Source organism: Rhincodon typus, chromosome 40, assembly GCF_021869965.1.
Source record: "Rhincodon typus isolate 14 chromosome 40, sRhiTyp1.1, whole genome shotgun sequence".
Classification (NCBI taxonomy): Eukaryota; Metazoa; Chordata; class Chondrichthyes; order Orectolobiformes; family Rhincodontidae; genus Rhincodon; species Rhincodon typus.
In genome coordinates, this window is record NC_063371.1 from 2392035 (window position 1) to 2408144 (window position 16110).

A 16110-nucleotide genomic window follows, 5' to 3' on the forward strand; every position below is an offset into this window, starting at 1 on the left:
TATATACCTTCAAAGGTATTCAGATAATACCTTCACGGCCCTCTCAAAATCCTCACAGATCTATGCAATTTCCTGTAACCTCGCAATGTTCCATGATATTCACAATCCTTCAAATCTAGCCTCCTGCACATGTCTGATTGTAAGTGATCCATCACTGGTGGCTTAAGATGCCCTGGTCATAAACTATCCTGAACCTCTCCACCTTGCTCTTTCTTTGTTCTTCTAAGACACTACTAAAACCCTAAAATATTTGGCCAACTGTCCTTATTTCTTATTCTTGGGCCCAATGTCAAAAAAAATTATGCTTTTATTTGATATTGTGTTGAGCACTTTCGGACATTTTATAATATAAGTTGCTGTTCTATTTTGATTGCAGCCTATTACAAACATGTAAATGTTCAAATTCCCATCATAAATAAAAGAAATGCAAAATCAGACATTCCTTGCTGATTTCTTTGTATATCAACAAGACAACATGGATTTACAAGTTCCCATAGGAAATTAATGTTCTTCGACTGACCCCATGAGGTGTCTAAAAGTCTAAGTGGCACATAGATCATACCTGTTCACTGCAGTTAGGCATTATGGCCTGAAAAATAAACATGTTTGGTTAGCAACAGAGTAACACACTTCCTGTTATACTGCATAACATTGCCGTCCTTCAGTTTACCATAAGCAACACGTCCTGAATAATCAAAAAGCAAAAAATTGCAGATGCTGGAGATGCGAAATAAGAACAGACAGTGCTTGAAATACTCAGCAGATCTAGCAGTATCTGTGGAGCGATAAACTGAGTCAACACTTTTTCAGAGGAGTCATATTGGATTCAAAACCTTAACTTTATTTCTTCCTCTGCAGATGATGAGAATTTCCAGCACACACTGTTTTTAACACTGATTATCTGTTGCTTTAAAACAGAAATGGCTTAAACAACAACAAAACTGAGATCTGTTTATTTCATAACAATATCTCACAGCGATAATTTACTGAAAATCCAAGGAAAACTTGGACTGGTAAACTACTGCAGTCAATGGAATACTCATAACAGACAACCAAAACAAAGGTTCCTTTCCCATCCACTGTACAATGGTCAATGATAGCAAATTATAAACACGTTCAAACAATAAATTAACACTGGCAATAAATAAATATTTCTACTCAACTTCTGCAACGTTTGCAGATCATTGCAGCGATGCATGACTTACAGTCCCAAGCAGTGCTATATTGGAGGATCATTCTCATGACCGGGAGCACCTATTTTTCTACCCTTTTCTCTCCTGAATTCAGCTGCATCAAAATCTGCTGGAGTCTGCAAAATCTCAAGGCCACCACTCATTCAGGGGGAGGTGAATGAAACAAAACTGATGCACTTAAACCACTCCCACTATACTGTTCTGAACAGGCTATTTTTTTTAAATTGTCCAATATTTCTTTCACTGTATCACATCACAAACGAGCTTTTTTTTTAAAAAAACAAAAACCTGGTTAATAATTGATTTTGAAGATAATACAGTGAAAATCCTTACCTGCACCAACCTTTCACAGCAGAACTCAGGTCTTCAGAGAATTACATGGCCTCTCAGAGAATTTGTTTGGTTAAGGTTTTGTTAGAAATTTGAAAACCCAATTTACCACACAGTATAGTAAAAATGTTAACTGTAAAATAACTCAACATAAAACTGGGCCATAAGATGTGATCTTTCTTTCATGTTTGGCCTTGTTCTATCAATCAGACTCACTCCAGATTTCTAAACTGGTTAACAGCTTCTCTCCCATTTAGTTGGGTGGTGGCATGACTTGCTCATGCTGCTTGCTACACAGTACGTGACTCAAGACCTGCTAAAGCATGGGTTTTGCTGATTAAAATGTTTCAATATAAATATCAGAATGTTTTTGTCATATGTGCGAAACAAGTGTATCTCAGAACATAAGAAGATTCAACAGTTACACTCTGCAGACGTTTCTGGAAACTATAGTATAACTCTTTAAATCATATAACTGATCCAGACAAGGAAGGTCATTTAGTCTATTATGATTCATCCCTTCATTAGTGTCCCATTGTTAACTCCCACACCACTCTCTCACCCATTTTATGTGCTGGTGACTACTTATGCAAAGTGCAGCTGGAGAGCAGCTCCAAATAAATTTTGCCCCAGTTTGAACCCATAGCCCTTATGTGACTGTTGGAGCTTGAAGAAAAGGAAATGAGGTTTATCCATTTGATGCTCAGGTAAGACCACTTAAGAAAAACAAAGATGTGATTAGATGCATGATTATTTATGGTTGTGCTCTAATAAAGATGCTGACACTAGCTGCATTACTGGTCATTCTCCAGATGCCCATCAAATAAGTCACCCTTTTTAATGGGAGCTTACAGAATGAGACTTGAGCTGATTATGCATTCTAAGAGGAGAAATCATGAGAAACACAGAGTCATTGGGACAGGGTAGAGGCACAAAGAGATTTAGGTGCATGGGTTCACACATCATCAAAAGTAGAAACACAGGATGACGGGTTTAAAAAATATAGTGCAATTCCTTTCAGAGGAATCAAATTCAAAAACAGATTAGTTATGATGAACTCATTTAGTATCTTGATTAGATCACACGGCATACTGTGTAAAGTTCAGGTTTGCATATTGCAAACAAAACACCAGTGTACTCAACAACATAAAAAAAAGTTACAAGAATCAAGAGGGTATCCTTCTCTCTGGAAAAAGAGAAGGCCAAGAGGTGAACTGATGAAATGACCAGTTTTGCCCCAGTTTGAACCCATAGCCCTTATAGGACTGTCGGAGCTTGAAGAAAAGGAAATGAGGTTTATCCATTCGGTGGTCAGGTACTTAAGAAAAACAAAGTTGTGAATAGATCCATCTTCAGTCCAACCCACTACCCATTCACCTCCACCACAGGTAGGAGGAGATTGATCATGAATACATCCCAGAAGAAATGAACCCCGTACCAGTCTGATTCACACCAGCCATCTGACAAACTGACCTACACATTGTATTATACAAACAGCTATAAAGAAAAGGTGAAGTTGTAAACACAGAAGTAGTTGGTGATTCCTCATGAAGCAATTGAAGAGGAAAATAGTTAATGGAACTAATAAATTAATATCAGTTATTAGAAAGGATTTGCACTTCAATTGAACTGACATCCAAAAGCGCTTTCCAACCAGTGAAGTACCTTTGAAGGATAGTCATTGCTGGAATGCAAGAAACGTAGTAGCTAACTTGCCCAGAGTGTAATTACAAATGGAAAAAGACCACTTTATCTGTGCTTCTTAGGTTTGTTGCAAACTAAGTTTTATCCAGGAGAATAGCTCTCCTTCTCTGTGATTACTGCTGAGGGATCTACACGCATCTATCCGAAGGGACAGACAGGACCTCGGTTTGAGCAACGTGTCGACAAGACTGCACGCTCTCAACAGTGCAGCATTCCTTCAGCACTGAACCGAGGTGCCAGCCTGAACTGGGTGCTTGATTCTCTGCAGTGTCAAATACTCAACTTGGAATGCAAAAAGAGAGCACTACCCAATGGGTTATGCTAACGCTCCACTGAAAGCGAATGCAATCGGAGGAGACTGCAAAACCAGCACTGCAGCCACTGTTCAGAAAACAGTCACCCTCGAACAGCAGCAAGACAAATTACAACTTTCGTGACATCATTCAGGAGAGAAATGTTGGCCAGAGCAACAGACATTCCTGCTGCGCTTTTAAGATATGCTGACTCCTTTCCAACCAACAAGGTCAAACCACCAAAAGAGGGCTGATGGGGCTTAACATGGCAGCTGAAACAGAACACCCATTTCAATATACAAACCACACACCCCCTCCCTGCCCTGCTCTCCCCCTCTCCAACACTGCCACTTGGGTTGGGGACTAAGGTAGGGAAGAAATAGTGCAAGCTTCCTGCTCCTACTACAGCCTTAGCCATCAGCAGTACCTAGCCAGCATCAAAATAGCTTGGTGATATGCACTACCCCAGCTCACCCACTGAGAAAAGATCACATTTGGTGAGATAGTGGATGGCATTGGTACCCCAGTGACAGCCAGAAATGCAGGAAAGGAGACTGGATGGGAAAATACAGCCCAGCCATCCTCACTTTTAGCTACTAAATGGCCCTCCACTGAAATGGAAGGGTGAGACAACAACTGCTGGTCTTTTCCACTAATCCTACACCAAACGAGGTTTTGCACTAAGATGAGTCAGTTTGATGAGTCACTTTACTCTCAGCACACTGCCAGCATATATCACACTCCTTCTCATGAAGACAGTAGTAGGACCGTTTGATCGTCGGAGAGAAATGAGGGTTGATGTTGTTCAGCGTCTCTTGCAGTCCAATTTCACAAGGGGACAGTAGTTAATTTGTGAAAATTAACTGGACTACAGCTACGTAGAAGTCAACAGAATTGCCCATAAAACAAAAGAAAGTGACTTGCATATGTAAGACCTGTTAGTCAACATTGTTCAGTGTGTGCTCCGTTCAGTCCACAGGAGTGTCTTGCAGTATCAGAGCATTAGTTCCTGCCTTTGATTCTGTCAACTTCTCCAAGGCCAGGTAGAGGTCTGTCTGAGTGATTGCTCGGAGACGCTCATCGGTGGAGCTTTGAAAAGAAACAAAGCGTGCATCAGATTATCATCCCTTACAAATACAAGGACACAGACTGAAATTTGACAGCTGCTTCATGTTGCAGCCCAATCACTCAAATTGATTCAACTTTCAATGCAGTCTTTTGGAAAAGGTTTATTGTACACCACCACCTCCCTGTCTGAAAAATCTTCTTTCATTTCCTAAACCCCCTCAATCATTGGGCAATGGCTCCAAAGGTACTGATTAAGTTTTGGCCTTACTCCATTGCAGTCCTCAGAGGCTTGGCTTAGCAAGAGCCAAGTCACAAGTCTTGACCATGAGGAGAAAGAAAAATCTAACCCTGGGAACAGACTGGAAAGAAGAAAACATGGATTATCCAAAGACATAAGGCACAAGTTGCCTCTGTTTTCCGATGAAGGGATGTCTTCTCTGCCTTTACTTCATTTTGTCTTCCTTTCACTCGTTAACTGTCTCACACTGTGGGATAAGCTTTGCCCTTAGGAGACCCCCAAATCAAATACAAATACTGTCAAATGAAACAAAGGCACAGCAATAAGAGGTACCTTTCCTTGTAGTCATCAGCCTGCAGCTGTCTCTCGATGCACTGCATTTGCTCCTTCCGAACAAAATCACGGAGCCGGTGCAAGGCTGCCTCTCGGCAAAGTTCCCGTAGGTCACTGCCCGAGTAACCGGCTGTTTTCTCTGCTATTTCTTTCAGTCTCACATCACTGTTTAACTGGAAGGAATATTTTAAACAGACAGAAAAAACTAATCAATAACCACCTCCAAGGTACAGCAGAAAATGCAGTGGGTAACAGACAAACGTGAGTAAGAGGAGAAGTGAGACACGTACACATTCACCAGAAAGGATCAACTTCAGAATCTCGTACCGCTGTCTCTGCCTCTGTGGGATTACAGAGAAATGGTTACTTGAATGTTGCTGAAGAGAGAGAGAGAGGTTACCGATGCTTTAGGTCTCGCACTCACTCGAACAAACACAAGAATGCCAAATTTCAATTGAATTTCACAATGAGGTAGACAACAGATTGTTTGGCAAGTCAACTGTAATGGCCGAGGCGTTGTGACAGAAAGCATTGGGAAACTATAGCATTTGGGACACCCCAAAGCTTATTGGAAACAGGGCACAAGGCTTTAACAATTTGCTTTTATTTAGCGGAGATGATGTATGAACGCATGCAACTTCTAGTGAACGTAAATGAGCCATTAGCATGACATTTTAATCTTACATTGGTTGCTAGTCTACCTATTGGCAGTCTCAGAACTGTCCAGCAAATCATGGCATCACTTCTAACAACACAAGTTTTGTCTTGGGTTCTGAAAATGTGACCTGGTCTACTACTGTAGTTACACCCCACCATTTCAAAATTTGATAAATGATCACAAAGGTGACAGATTTGGGCACTGAAACATCCTTGCATGTCTAATGTCTTGCCCACAGATGCCATAACATCACAGCAACGCAGAAAATTCTATGCTTCCTTTTACTTAAAGAATAACCTATTGGTCTAAGTGTTTTTTTCCCAGAATATCAACCTGCAGAGAAATCTACTTTTCTTTCATTTTCCTGAAAGAACGAGTGTCCATGTGTGTGCGCGGGTGCGTGTGTACATGTACATGAATTTTGGGGATATTGACAAGGATATGCATTTGCATTTCTACATTAGTGACTGTGCTTGTTAACCAATTATGGCATTTTCATCGAATATGTTTTGCTTTGATAATAAACCAATACACCATGTTTATTAAGAAACTGGTAGATATCAATTTTGCCGTTTATTGTTGGTCAAAGTGTTTTTTTTCCAGAATGTCAACCTGCAAAGAAATCTACTTTTCTTTCATTTTCTTGAAAGAACGAGTGTCTGTGTCTGTGTTGTGGGTGTGGGTGCGTGTGCGTGTATATTGACATATATGGTATTTAAATGGTCAACTTGGTAACTGGAAAAATAATTATTACTTCCATTGTGACCATAGAAAAATGGTGTACGTCTCCAACTGCGGCCGTAACAATGATGACACCAAAACAGCTCAAGAAAGTACTGCCAAACACTCACGGGCAGGCCCACGTGGAATGTACTGGGCATCCTTCTCAAGATGGCTGGATCGACATCCTGAGGTCTGTTTGTAGCACCCATCACAATCACCTACAAAAAACGGAACTTAAGGCACAGATCAAGCACAAAAACGGGAAACTTAAGATTGCAAGATTTATTACATTCTCCTTCTAAGAAACTGGGAAATGTATTTCTCGCTGATTAAGGGAAATTGACATTAATGCTAACACTGGCTGCACATTTATTTATAGTCATGGCAGTACCTAATCATATACTGGGGGAGGTTTATTAATCCTGTTTGTAATACACTCTGACACAAGAAACTGAATTGATTGTGCAAATTTTTAAAAGAATTAACTTTTAATCAAATCATTGGGTGGGCTTCTTTTTTCATTCACTTCGCTCATGGAACTGAGGTCCTCTACGGTTAAAATGTACGGTTTTACTATTGTCTGTGATGAGCAGTACAGATATTCCACACTGCTTTGTGCGTGTCCAAAGTTTTACCTCTTAACCAGTGGCCAAACTCTGCTGGTTTCAGGCAGAACCCCATCTACCTGGCAATCTGTGTCAGTGCTCAATCCATCCCACAAGCTCATGAACTGCGCTTTCATCATTGCTGTTGCCTCATGATCATTGCAGGAACGGTTCCGTAGAAAGGAATCTGGTAGATTGTAAACAGATAGTAGTACAGGGAAAATCAAAAATAAACAGACTGGCATGAGGCAAAGGGCTGGGCACATAGGATTAAAGAAGCCCAAATGGGCAAGTTGTTATACATTAGCCACAATAACAACACTTGTAGGACTACCCTTTTGGATGGGTTTGAGTGATTTAGAATCACTGATTAGTTACAGCACAGGAAGCGCCCATTTAGTGCACAACAATTCTCTGCTTTTTCCCCATAGTGGTGTTATAAATTGGCTCTCTTCAGATAATTACCCGATTCTCTTTTGAAATCCCTGACTGAACCTACCTCCACCACATTCTCAGCCAGCGCATTCCAGATCCTAACTACTACCTTCATGCACGTTGCCCTTTTGTTTGCCAATAACCTTAAATCTGTGTCCCAAGTAAATCCATCCACCAACAGGAACAGTTTCTCTTCATCAAATCTGACCAGATTCCTCACGGTATCGAACACCTCGATCAAATCTGCTCTGAGCTTTAACTTGTCCAAGGAGACCGTCTGAATTTCTCCAACCTTTCAACGGGGATTGAGAACAAAAACAGGGAGTTCTGCTAAATTATACAAGGCATGAGTCAGACCACAGCTGGAATACTGTGAACAGTTTTGGGGATCTACCGACAATGTCAGCAGACCAGAGAAGGTTCATGAGGTTCATACCAGGAATGGGGCGATTTTCTTGCGAGGAGAGGTTGAATCTGTATTCTTAGCTTTGAAGAATAAGAGGCGACCTTGTTGAAACATAAGATTCTTAATGGACTTGCCAGTATAGACGTTTCTCCTTGTGGAAAGTCTAGGCCTAGAGGGTATATTCTCAGAGTAGGGAGCTGCCTACTCAACAGAGACAAGAAGAAATTTATTCTGAGGATAGTTTGGAATGTTTTACCATTGAGTGCTGTCAAGGCTTGATGGTTAAGTATATTCAAGGCTGAGACAGGCAGATTTTTAATTAGAAAAGGCAGGAAAGTGGAGTTTAGGTTCATCCAATCAGCCCTGATCTCATTGAATGGCACAGCGGACTCAGTGAACCGAACAGCCTACTTCTGCTACTACACCCTATGGTCTTCTCTACAAAATGTAAGCTTCTGGAATCATTCTCATGAATCGCTTCAACACCCTCTCCAATGACCCTCATACCCTCATGTGGTTCCCAGAAATGAACAAGATGCTCCAGTTCAGGTCAAAGCAGTGTTTCGCACAGCATTGTAATAAATCGCCTGCTTTTGCACTTCATTCCCTATTATAAAGTCGAGGATCCTGATGCTTCATTAAGTGCTTTCTCAACCTGCCCTGCCACCTTCAATAATTTGCGCACTCATAGCACCAAGTTTCTCTGCTTAGGTGCATAACAGATAACTCTGAATATCAGATACCCAAGAGTGAGTTACAGGCTCAAATCAAATCAAAGAGGGGAAAACATGGTTTATACATTGACTAACAGATACCCCTTTTTTATGTCAGATTCTGGCAGAAAAAGACGTTCTTGCTCCATGAATAATCACTCTCTGGCAAGTCAGCACCTACCTATTTCATCAATGAAGATAATACAAGGCTCAATTTTTGCAGCCAAAGAGAAGACTGCAGCTGTCAGCTTCTGTGACTCTCCGTACCACTTGTCAGTTAATGCTGAGGCCTGCATGTTGATGAAATGGCAGCCAGCGACATTTGCTGTAGCTTTGGCAATGAGGGTCTTCCCACAACCAGGAGGGCCATACAGCAACACACCTATGACATAACCAGAGAAAGAAGAATCCTATTTGAAATCCAACATGGATAGACAGACAGTCAGGATCTGAATAAGAAAATCTAGATAGATTGTCTTCAGGCACAACTATCTGCATCAGAATCATTTGGCTTTTCACTGTTCAGACATTGGTAGGTCTTTCAATTTGGGTTTTACTGAGATTTTCCAAACTTATAACTGATAGACAGGAACTAGACTTGCTGTTGAAACACAAGGCTGTGGATGCAAAGACACTCTGATCACTGAAAAACATTTAATGCTGTCAGAGAAATGCAAGCAGAACTCTGTGCTTGCCTGGACATGAACTTTAGACAGAGCTTTACTCCATATCTAAAGCGCTGCTGTATCTATTCTAGGAATGTCTAATGGGGACAGTATAGAGCTAACTTTACACTGTAACTAATTTTATGCCGACAGTGTTTGATATTGTCTGCGTCAAGGAGCTTAACTTTCAGTTTAAAAGGATACGGCGTGGGACAGTGGTTAGCACTGGTGTCTCACAACATCAGGGACCCACGTTCAATAATAGCTTCGGGCGACTGTCTGTGTGGAGTCTGCACAATCTCCCTGGGTCTGCATGGGTTTCTGCTTGGTACTCCGATTTCCTCCCACAGTCCAGGCCTTGTGATCACATACTCTGCTATTACACACAACCCATTGTTAGCCACTAACAGTCACCATTAACAGCTATTCAACCATCCTAGCCAGATCACTATCCACTCTTTTGCCTGTCCAACTGTTCTTGTGTCTTTGGGCTCTATCCCCAATCACCTATCATTTTCTCCTTACCCCCTCCCCCCACCCTACCTTCTGCATAAAAAATCAACATTTTCCTAGCTACCACCAGTTCTGAGGAAGTGTTACCAGACCCAAAATGTTAACTCTGATTTGTCTTCACAGATGTTGCGAGACCTGCTGAGCTTTTCCAGCATTTTTGCCTTTGTTAAAAGTTAGGTGAATCGGCCATGTTAGTTGCTCATAGTGTTCAAGGATATACAGGCTAGGTGGATTAGCCACGGTTAACACAAGGTTACGGGGATAGGGTGGGTCTGGGGTGGGATGCTCTTTGGTGGGTCCGTTCACACTCGATGAGCCAAATAGCCTCTATCTGCACTGTAGGGATTCTATGAAAAAGCTTGATTCTGTATCCAACCCCACGCTGTACCCGAAGAGCAGGAGCAGTACTATGTTCTGTTGTGTTTGATCCCACTCAATCTCACGTTGAGACACGCACATCATCACCAAACCCTGCACTGCATATCAGGTATTACCAAGTCCATCTCAAGTACAAATCAAACCTCACCTTTTGGTGGCTGGAAGAGTTTGGATTCACGGAATAAGTGTCTCTTCTGGAATGGGAGAATTACAGTTTCCTGCAGTTCAGTGATAACTTCATCCAGCCCAGCAATGTCCCGCCAGGTCACCTATTGGAATGTGTCAAGAAACAAAGACAACAGCATTGACTGTTATGGACCCAGATGAGACACCAATCTAAATGGCATTGCAATGAATGAGCAGTTAACCCATTTTACTAGGAGGCATTAATCAAAACACTATAAATTCCCAGGATATTTTCTGGTCATGCTTTGGGATTTTTAGGCCCCATCTTTCCCCTAATGGAGAGCTCTGTGGGGTGGGGTGGGGTGGTGGCATTATTGTAGGCTGGGCTACCCAGAGAAATGCGTTTCCTGAATACCTGCAGAAATTAACTGTAGGGCTCATTTAAGAATAGTTCCTATCTCTTGACTGATTTGCTTATGAAGCCACTGACCTCAAGCCTAAATTGATGGGTTCAGCTAAAGGAGTGAGTGTGATTCTGGCAGGGGAGAGGTGGGGTGGGGAGTCCAATTTGCCCCCACCATGGTAAGTGAGGGAGTAGAGAGACTGAGAGGGAGGATTTGCTGGCTAGCTTATTGCACCTGGAAGAAACACTCACTCCTTTTTCTCTTGGCCCACAAGATTTGTTATCAAGGCAACTAATCCATAAATTCTGCCCCCTCTTCCTTTCATTACATTGTTGCCCTGATATACTATTTCCATTTACTTCAATGTCCCTCAGCCTGCTTCCATTCAAACCGAATGGGCATGTTTGATTCTTGTTGAAATCAAAATGTCTGAAACATTCGGCAATCTAAAGCTATACGTTTATTGAGAATTATGATTCAATGTCAATTTAAACTACCTAACCAAGCAAATTTTTTAACATCTGACCTTAGGTACAGGACTTCTGCCTGTACTCTCTCTCTGTTGTCCCAGTTTAAATGTTGCGCTCAAACCGAAAATATTCCAATGGACAGATGGAAGTAATACAGGTTGAATCAAAAAACTCCAATCAAGTACATCTTAATGTCTCTACCAAAGAACTCTATACCCAAACACTTTAAAGCAAATACTTCATTATGTGCAACAGCAGATTTACAACAGGGAGTCTTGTATTGAATAAGAGATAACAAAGTATAGAGCTGGAGGAACACAGCAGGCCAGGCAGCATCAGACGAACAGGAAAGCTGACGTTTTGGGTTGGGACACTTCTGTTGAACAGTTCATAGTGCCACACACACCAGCACAGACAAACTTAGATAAGTAGCTGGCCAATGATATGTCATTGATTTAATAAATCAAGAGACACCAAGAGAAAACACTCACCCCCTTTAGTGTACTGGGATCCACCAAATGAGATGCTATCATCAATTCATGCTCTGAGAGCTTGATTCCTTCCACGCCAATCTGTTTCATCAGCTTTGCTGCCTAGAGGACAGTTCAATAGCATACGTTGGCTGCAGTCAAGCATGACACCAGTGAAGAGTGGACATTATAAACTATACTACAGGTGTCTAAATTGATTGAAGTAATGAGGGACAGGGAGGGGTTGAAATGGCAACAAAAAACAACCCAAAGAACTGCAGACACTGGAATCTGAAGCAAGACTAGAAATGTTTGGGAAAACACAGTTGGTCTGGCAGCATCTGTGGAGAGAAAGTAGAGTTAACATTTTGGGTAAAGTTCTGAAGGAGGGTCACTGGACCCAAGACGTTAACTCTGCTTTCTCTCCATAGATGCTGCCAGACATACTGTATTTTTCCAGCCATTTCTGTCGAAATGGAAGCCCTACACCTTTTGTTCACTTGACCAACAGGTGCAAACAACAGTCAGCCCAAGTTAACATTTCAGAAGTTATAGCTAAGAAGAGAAATCAGACAGCGATCATTCTTCTGAAGGGCACTGTGGTCGTACAAGATGGCAGTTGAAACGATTAAACATATTTCTGATGAGAGGACATGATGGACCAATCTCAAACAGATTTGCGAGGGGCTTTTGTGATCTCATAGCCTCACAATCCCAAACAACTTTATTTCAGTAGACACATTACCAGCACTTCACAGTGGCTCATATTTGACAACCATACCCTTTTCTTGTTCTCCATCTTCTGTCTTCGTGTTGGATCTATGGTATCCACCATCCATTTGATACCAAAGTACGTGGCAGCACCAAACACCGTGAGACGGAAGAGCATCCCCAGCACCTCTTTCCGGCTCAGTGGCCGCACCACCGTCTCCTTGGAAATTTCATTCAGCAGCGTGTTCATTTTGTGTTAACCTGCAATGAGGAAAAAAAATCAAACCACAGGTGTCAAAACCTGCCAGTGTCTTTCAAACAATCAATTAAAAAAAAGCGACAACAACTGGCTTTTGCTCCATCTGGTATTCCCCGAGACTAAGAAGCTGGCAGGAGACAAGGTGGTCACTGCAGGATTCCCATCCTTTAACCTGTTCTCGTGGCCACAGTATAGAAATGGCTATTCCAGTTCAGTTTCTGGTCCATAAGAAATAGGAACCAGAGTCAGTTTTTGCCTCTGCAAGTCTGCTCTGCCATTTAATAGCATCATACTGAGCCAACATTCCTCATGTCCATTTTTCTGCCTTTTCCCCACTGATCAGTAATCTAAGTCAGTCTTCAATACATACTCTGCCTCCACAGTGTGCTGGCCAGGAGTTCCAAAGACACTCAACTTTCCGAGGTAAGAAATCCCCCCTCATGTTAGTGCTAAATCGACACTGCTTTATTCTGAGACAATGCTCTCTGGTCCTAGACTCTCCAATAAGGGGAAATATATTCTCATCATTTGCCCTGTCAAGGCCCTTAAGAATTACAGAACAGAAATTGCTGGGCTGGTCTAGTAGTGTCTACGGAGAGAAAGCAGACTTAATGTATCAGCTCCCGTGACCCTTCTTTGTAATTGGTAGTAGCTAGGAAAAGGTGGTAATTAAGGTTTTGGAGTAGATCTGTAGCTCGGGTGTGGGTGTTTAGGTTGGTTGGCTCGCCGAGCTGGTTTGTTGTTCCGCAGACGTTTCGTTACCGTGCTTGGTAACATCCTCAGTGCAGCCTCTGATGAAGTGCCGGTGTGTTTTCCCGCCTGGTTTTTAAACTCTGGGGTCCGTTGCGATGGATTGCCTCACTTCCAGGTTTCCTCTGTAGTGGAATGTATTTGGGGTCGAGTTCAATGTGTTTATTAATAGCATGCTTCGTGGAGTGCCATGCTTCCAGGAATTCTCGGGCTTGTCTCACTTAGCCTGTCCCAGGATCTTGGTGTTGTCCCAGTCAAAATCGTGGTTCTCCTTGTCCATGTGGATTGAGATGAATGAGTATTGGTCGTGTCTTTTTGTAGCCAGTTGGTGTTCATGTACTCTTGTTGTTAGTTTCTTTCCTGTTTGTCCGACGTTTCTTGCAGTCTCTGCAGGGGATCTTGTAGATGACATTGGTCCTGTCCATGGTGGGGAGTGGGTCTTTAGTTCGGGTGAGCACTTGTCGTAGGGTTGATGTGGGCTTGTGCGCCACTCTGATGCCCAGCCGTCGTAGAAGTCTTGTGGTGAGTTCTGATGTGTTCCTGATGTAGGGTAGTGTGATGAGTGTGTCGGGGCGTGTAAAATCTTTCTGATGCTGTTCCTGTAGGCATCTCCTGACCCAGTTCTTTGGATATCCATTATCCTTGAACACTTGGAAGAGGTATTCCTCCTCCTCTTGGCGTAGTTCCATGGTGCTGCAGTGTGTTGTTGCCCTTTTAAATAGTGTTCGCACGCAGCTTCATTTGTGTGTGCTGGAATGGTTACTATTGAAGTTCAACACCTGGTCTGTGTGTGTGGCTTTTTGGTGTACTTTCGTTTGCAGTTCCCCATTTGTCTTGCGCTCTACCACGACGCCCAGGAACCAGAAACAAACAACTCCCATTCAGTAAAAGACTTAGAAGGTGGTGTTTAGGCTTTTGAGCTCAACATTGAGTCCTGAAGGCTGCACGGTCCCCAAGCAGAAGTCTGAGATCTGCGGTTCTTCATGTAATTTCCCTGAAAAATCCCACATCGTTCAACGAGGTCACCTCTCCTTGTAAATTCCAATGTGTGGAGTCCCAACCCGTTGAACCACTGCTCATGGTCAATGGTATTTCTCCCGATGATGTTGACAGTGGGGTAGGAGTTGGGGGTTTACTGATGGGTCTATGAGGTTGGGGATAGAGTCCTGACTCTGTCTGCGAGGGAAGGAAAGCCACTACCTTGCGGCCCGTTGTTTTTGTGAACACCCCCAAGGCACAGCCAGGGCAATGGGCCCTGCTGCCTTCACTAGAGCCGGCGGCCGGCAGCCGCATCGGCGCATGCGTAGAGTGCACCTTCCCCACCCCGCCTCCCCCAAGCCCCTCCCCCGAGCGGTCAACCTGGAACCGCGAGCGCAGCGCTGCCCAAAGGGACGAGACGGCAGCAGAGACAAAAAAAAACAACTAAACAAAATACAAAATTCCCCACCCTGCTTCCCCCCCTCCATTTCTTTAAAGGGCGAAACCACCACCTGCCTCCGGCCCCTCGATTTTTAAAGCGGACTGCTTGGGCCATTCGGTCCGACGGCCGACCCGAACCGCTCCCGTCACCAGTGCGCCGCCATCTTCTGGGCAACCGCGAGCATCGTCCGGCCGCCACACCGGATTCGAAACAATGGTTCCCCCCCTCTCCCTCACAAAAGGTGCTCCAAGTACTTTCACCATCTGTACCACTCGCTCCTCCTCCCTCTCCGTCAACAACGTAAACGTCATAACTTTCACACATTCTTCCCCGCCCCCACCCCAACTCAATTCTGAAAAAGTGGCATATCTGACTTAAACATCGACTCTCTTTCTCTCTCCACAGATGCTGCCAGACCTGCTGACCATTTTTGGTTTTAACACCGATGTTGTTTTCTCGTTGTAATAAAAGACAACAGGACATCTAAGAATTGTATCTTCTTGTGTCCTTTCTGACGTTTATAACATCTTTATCCAAATTCCATCTTATGTTTCCCAATCATACAGTCTTAATGATCGTATAGGGTTTGCGAAATGCTTTTAACAGCGGCCCAAAAAGCACAATCTGGGTCTCGGCCCGAAACGTCAGCTTGCCTGCTCCTCTGATGCTACTTGGCGTGCTGTGTTTATCCAGCTCTTGTTATCTCAGATTCTCCAGCATCTGCAGTTCCTACTATCTCTGTAAGAACCTGCAGTTAGATAGTGACTGTCTAACAATATACAGCATTTGTGACAAACTTCAATGTGATATTATGCATTTCTAAGCTATTCAGACATGACTCCTAGTTCATAAGAACTAGGAGCAGGAGTAGGCCATCTAGCCCCTCGAGCCTGCCGCACCATTTAGTAAGATCATGGCTGATCTTTTTGAGACTCAGCTCCACTTACCCACCCACTCACCATAACCCTTAATTCCTTTACTGTTCAAAAATTTATCTAGCCTTGCCTTAAAAACATTCAGCGAGGTAGCTTCAACCGCTTCACTGGGCAGGGAATTTCACAGATTCACAACCCTTTGGGTGAAGAAGTTCCTCCTGACCTCAGTCCTTCATCTGCTTCCCTTTATTTTGAGGCGATGCCCTCTAGTCCTAGTTTCACCTGCTAGCGGAAACAACCTCCCTGCCTCCACCTTATCTATTCCCTTCATAATCTTATATGTTTCTGTAAGATCTCCCCTCATTCTTCT

The 16110-nt window shown here is 43.0% G+C and overlaps 1 protein-coding gene across 5 annotated transcripts; it reads right to left on the bottom strand.

The window, feature by feature from the left end:
- Positions 1–820: 820 nt before the first annotated feature.
- LOC109911458 (outer mitochondrial transmembrane helix translocase-like) lies at positions 821–15131 on the bottom strand. 5 transcript variants are annotated; one of them, XM_048618708.1, is made up of 10 exons: positions 14940–15131; positions 12507–12697; positions 11747–11848; positions 10404–10524; positions 8881–9081; positions 7226–7332; positions 6669–6758; positions 5450–5500; positions 5160–5332; positions 821–4609 (listed from the first exon to the last, which is right to left on the bottom strand). In XM_048618708.1, the coding sequence occupies exons 2-10, from the start codon at positions 12684–12686 to the stop codon at positions 4489–4491; spliced, it is 1146 nt and encodes a 381-aa protein (XP_048474665.1). In that variant the 5' UTR covers positions 12687–12697; positions 14940–15131; the 3' UTR covers positions 821–4488. The 5 variants fall into 5 exon arrangements, with proteins under 5 accessions (XP_048474665.1, XP_020366361.1, XP_048474666.1 ...); XM_020510772.2 differs by having other exon boundaries at positions 841–4609; positions 14936–15131; XM_048618709.1 differs by having other exon boundaries at positions 841–4609; positions 14893–15131.
- Positions 15132–16110: the final 979 nt, after the last annotated feature.

Coding starts and splice junctions, on each gene's coding strand:
- LOC109911458 (XM_048618708.1), bottom strand. CDS start 12,686: ATGAACACGCTGCTGAATGAAATTTCCAAGGAGACGGTGGTGCGGCCA. Junction 7,333..8,880: donor TATCTTCATTGATGAAATAG/GTAGGTGCTGAC, acceptor ACAATCTACCAG/ATTCCTTTCTACGGAACCGT. Junction 4,610..5,159: donor GCTGATGACTACAAGGAAAG/GTACCTCTTATT, acceptor TTCTTTTCAAAG/CTCCACCGATGAGCGTCTCC.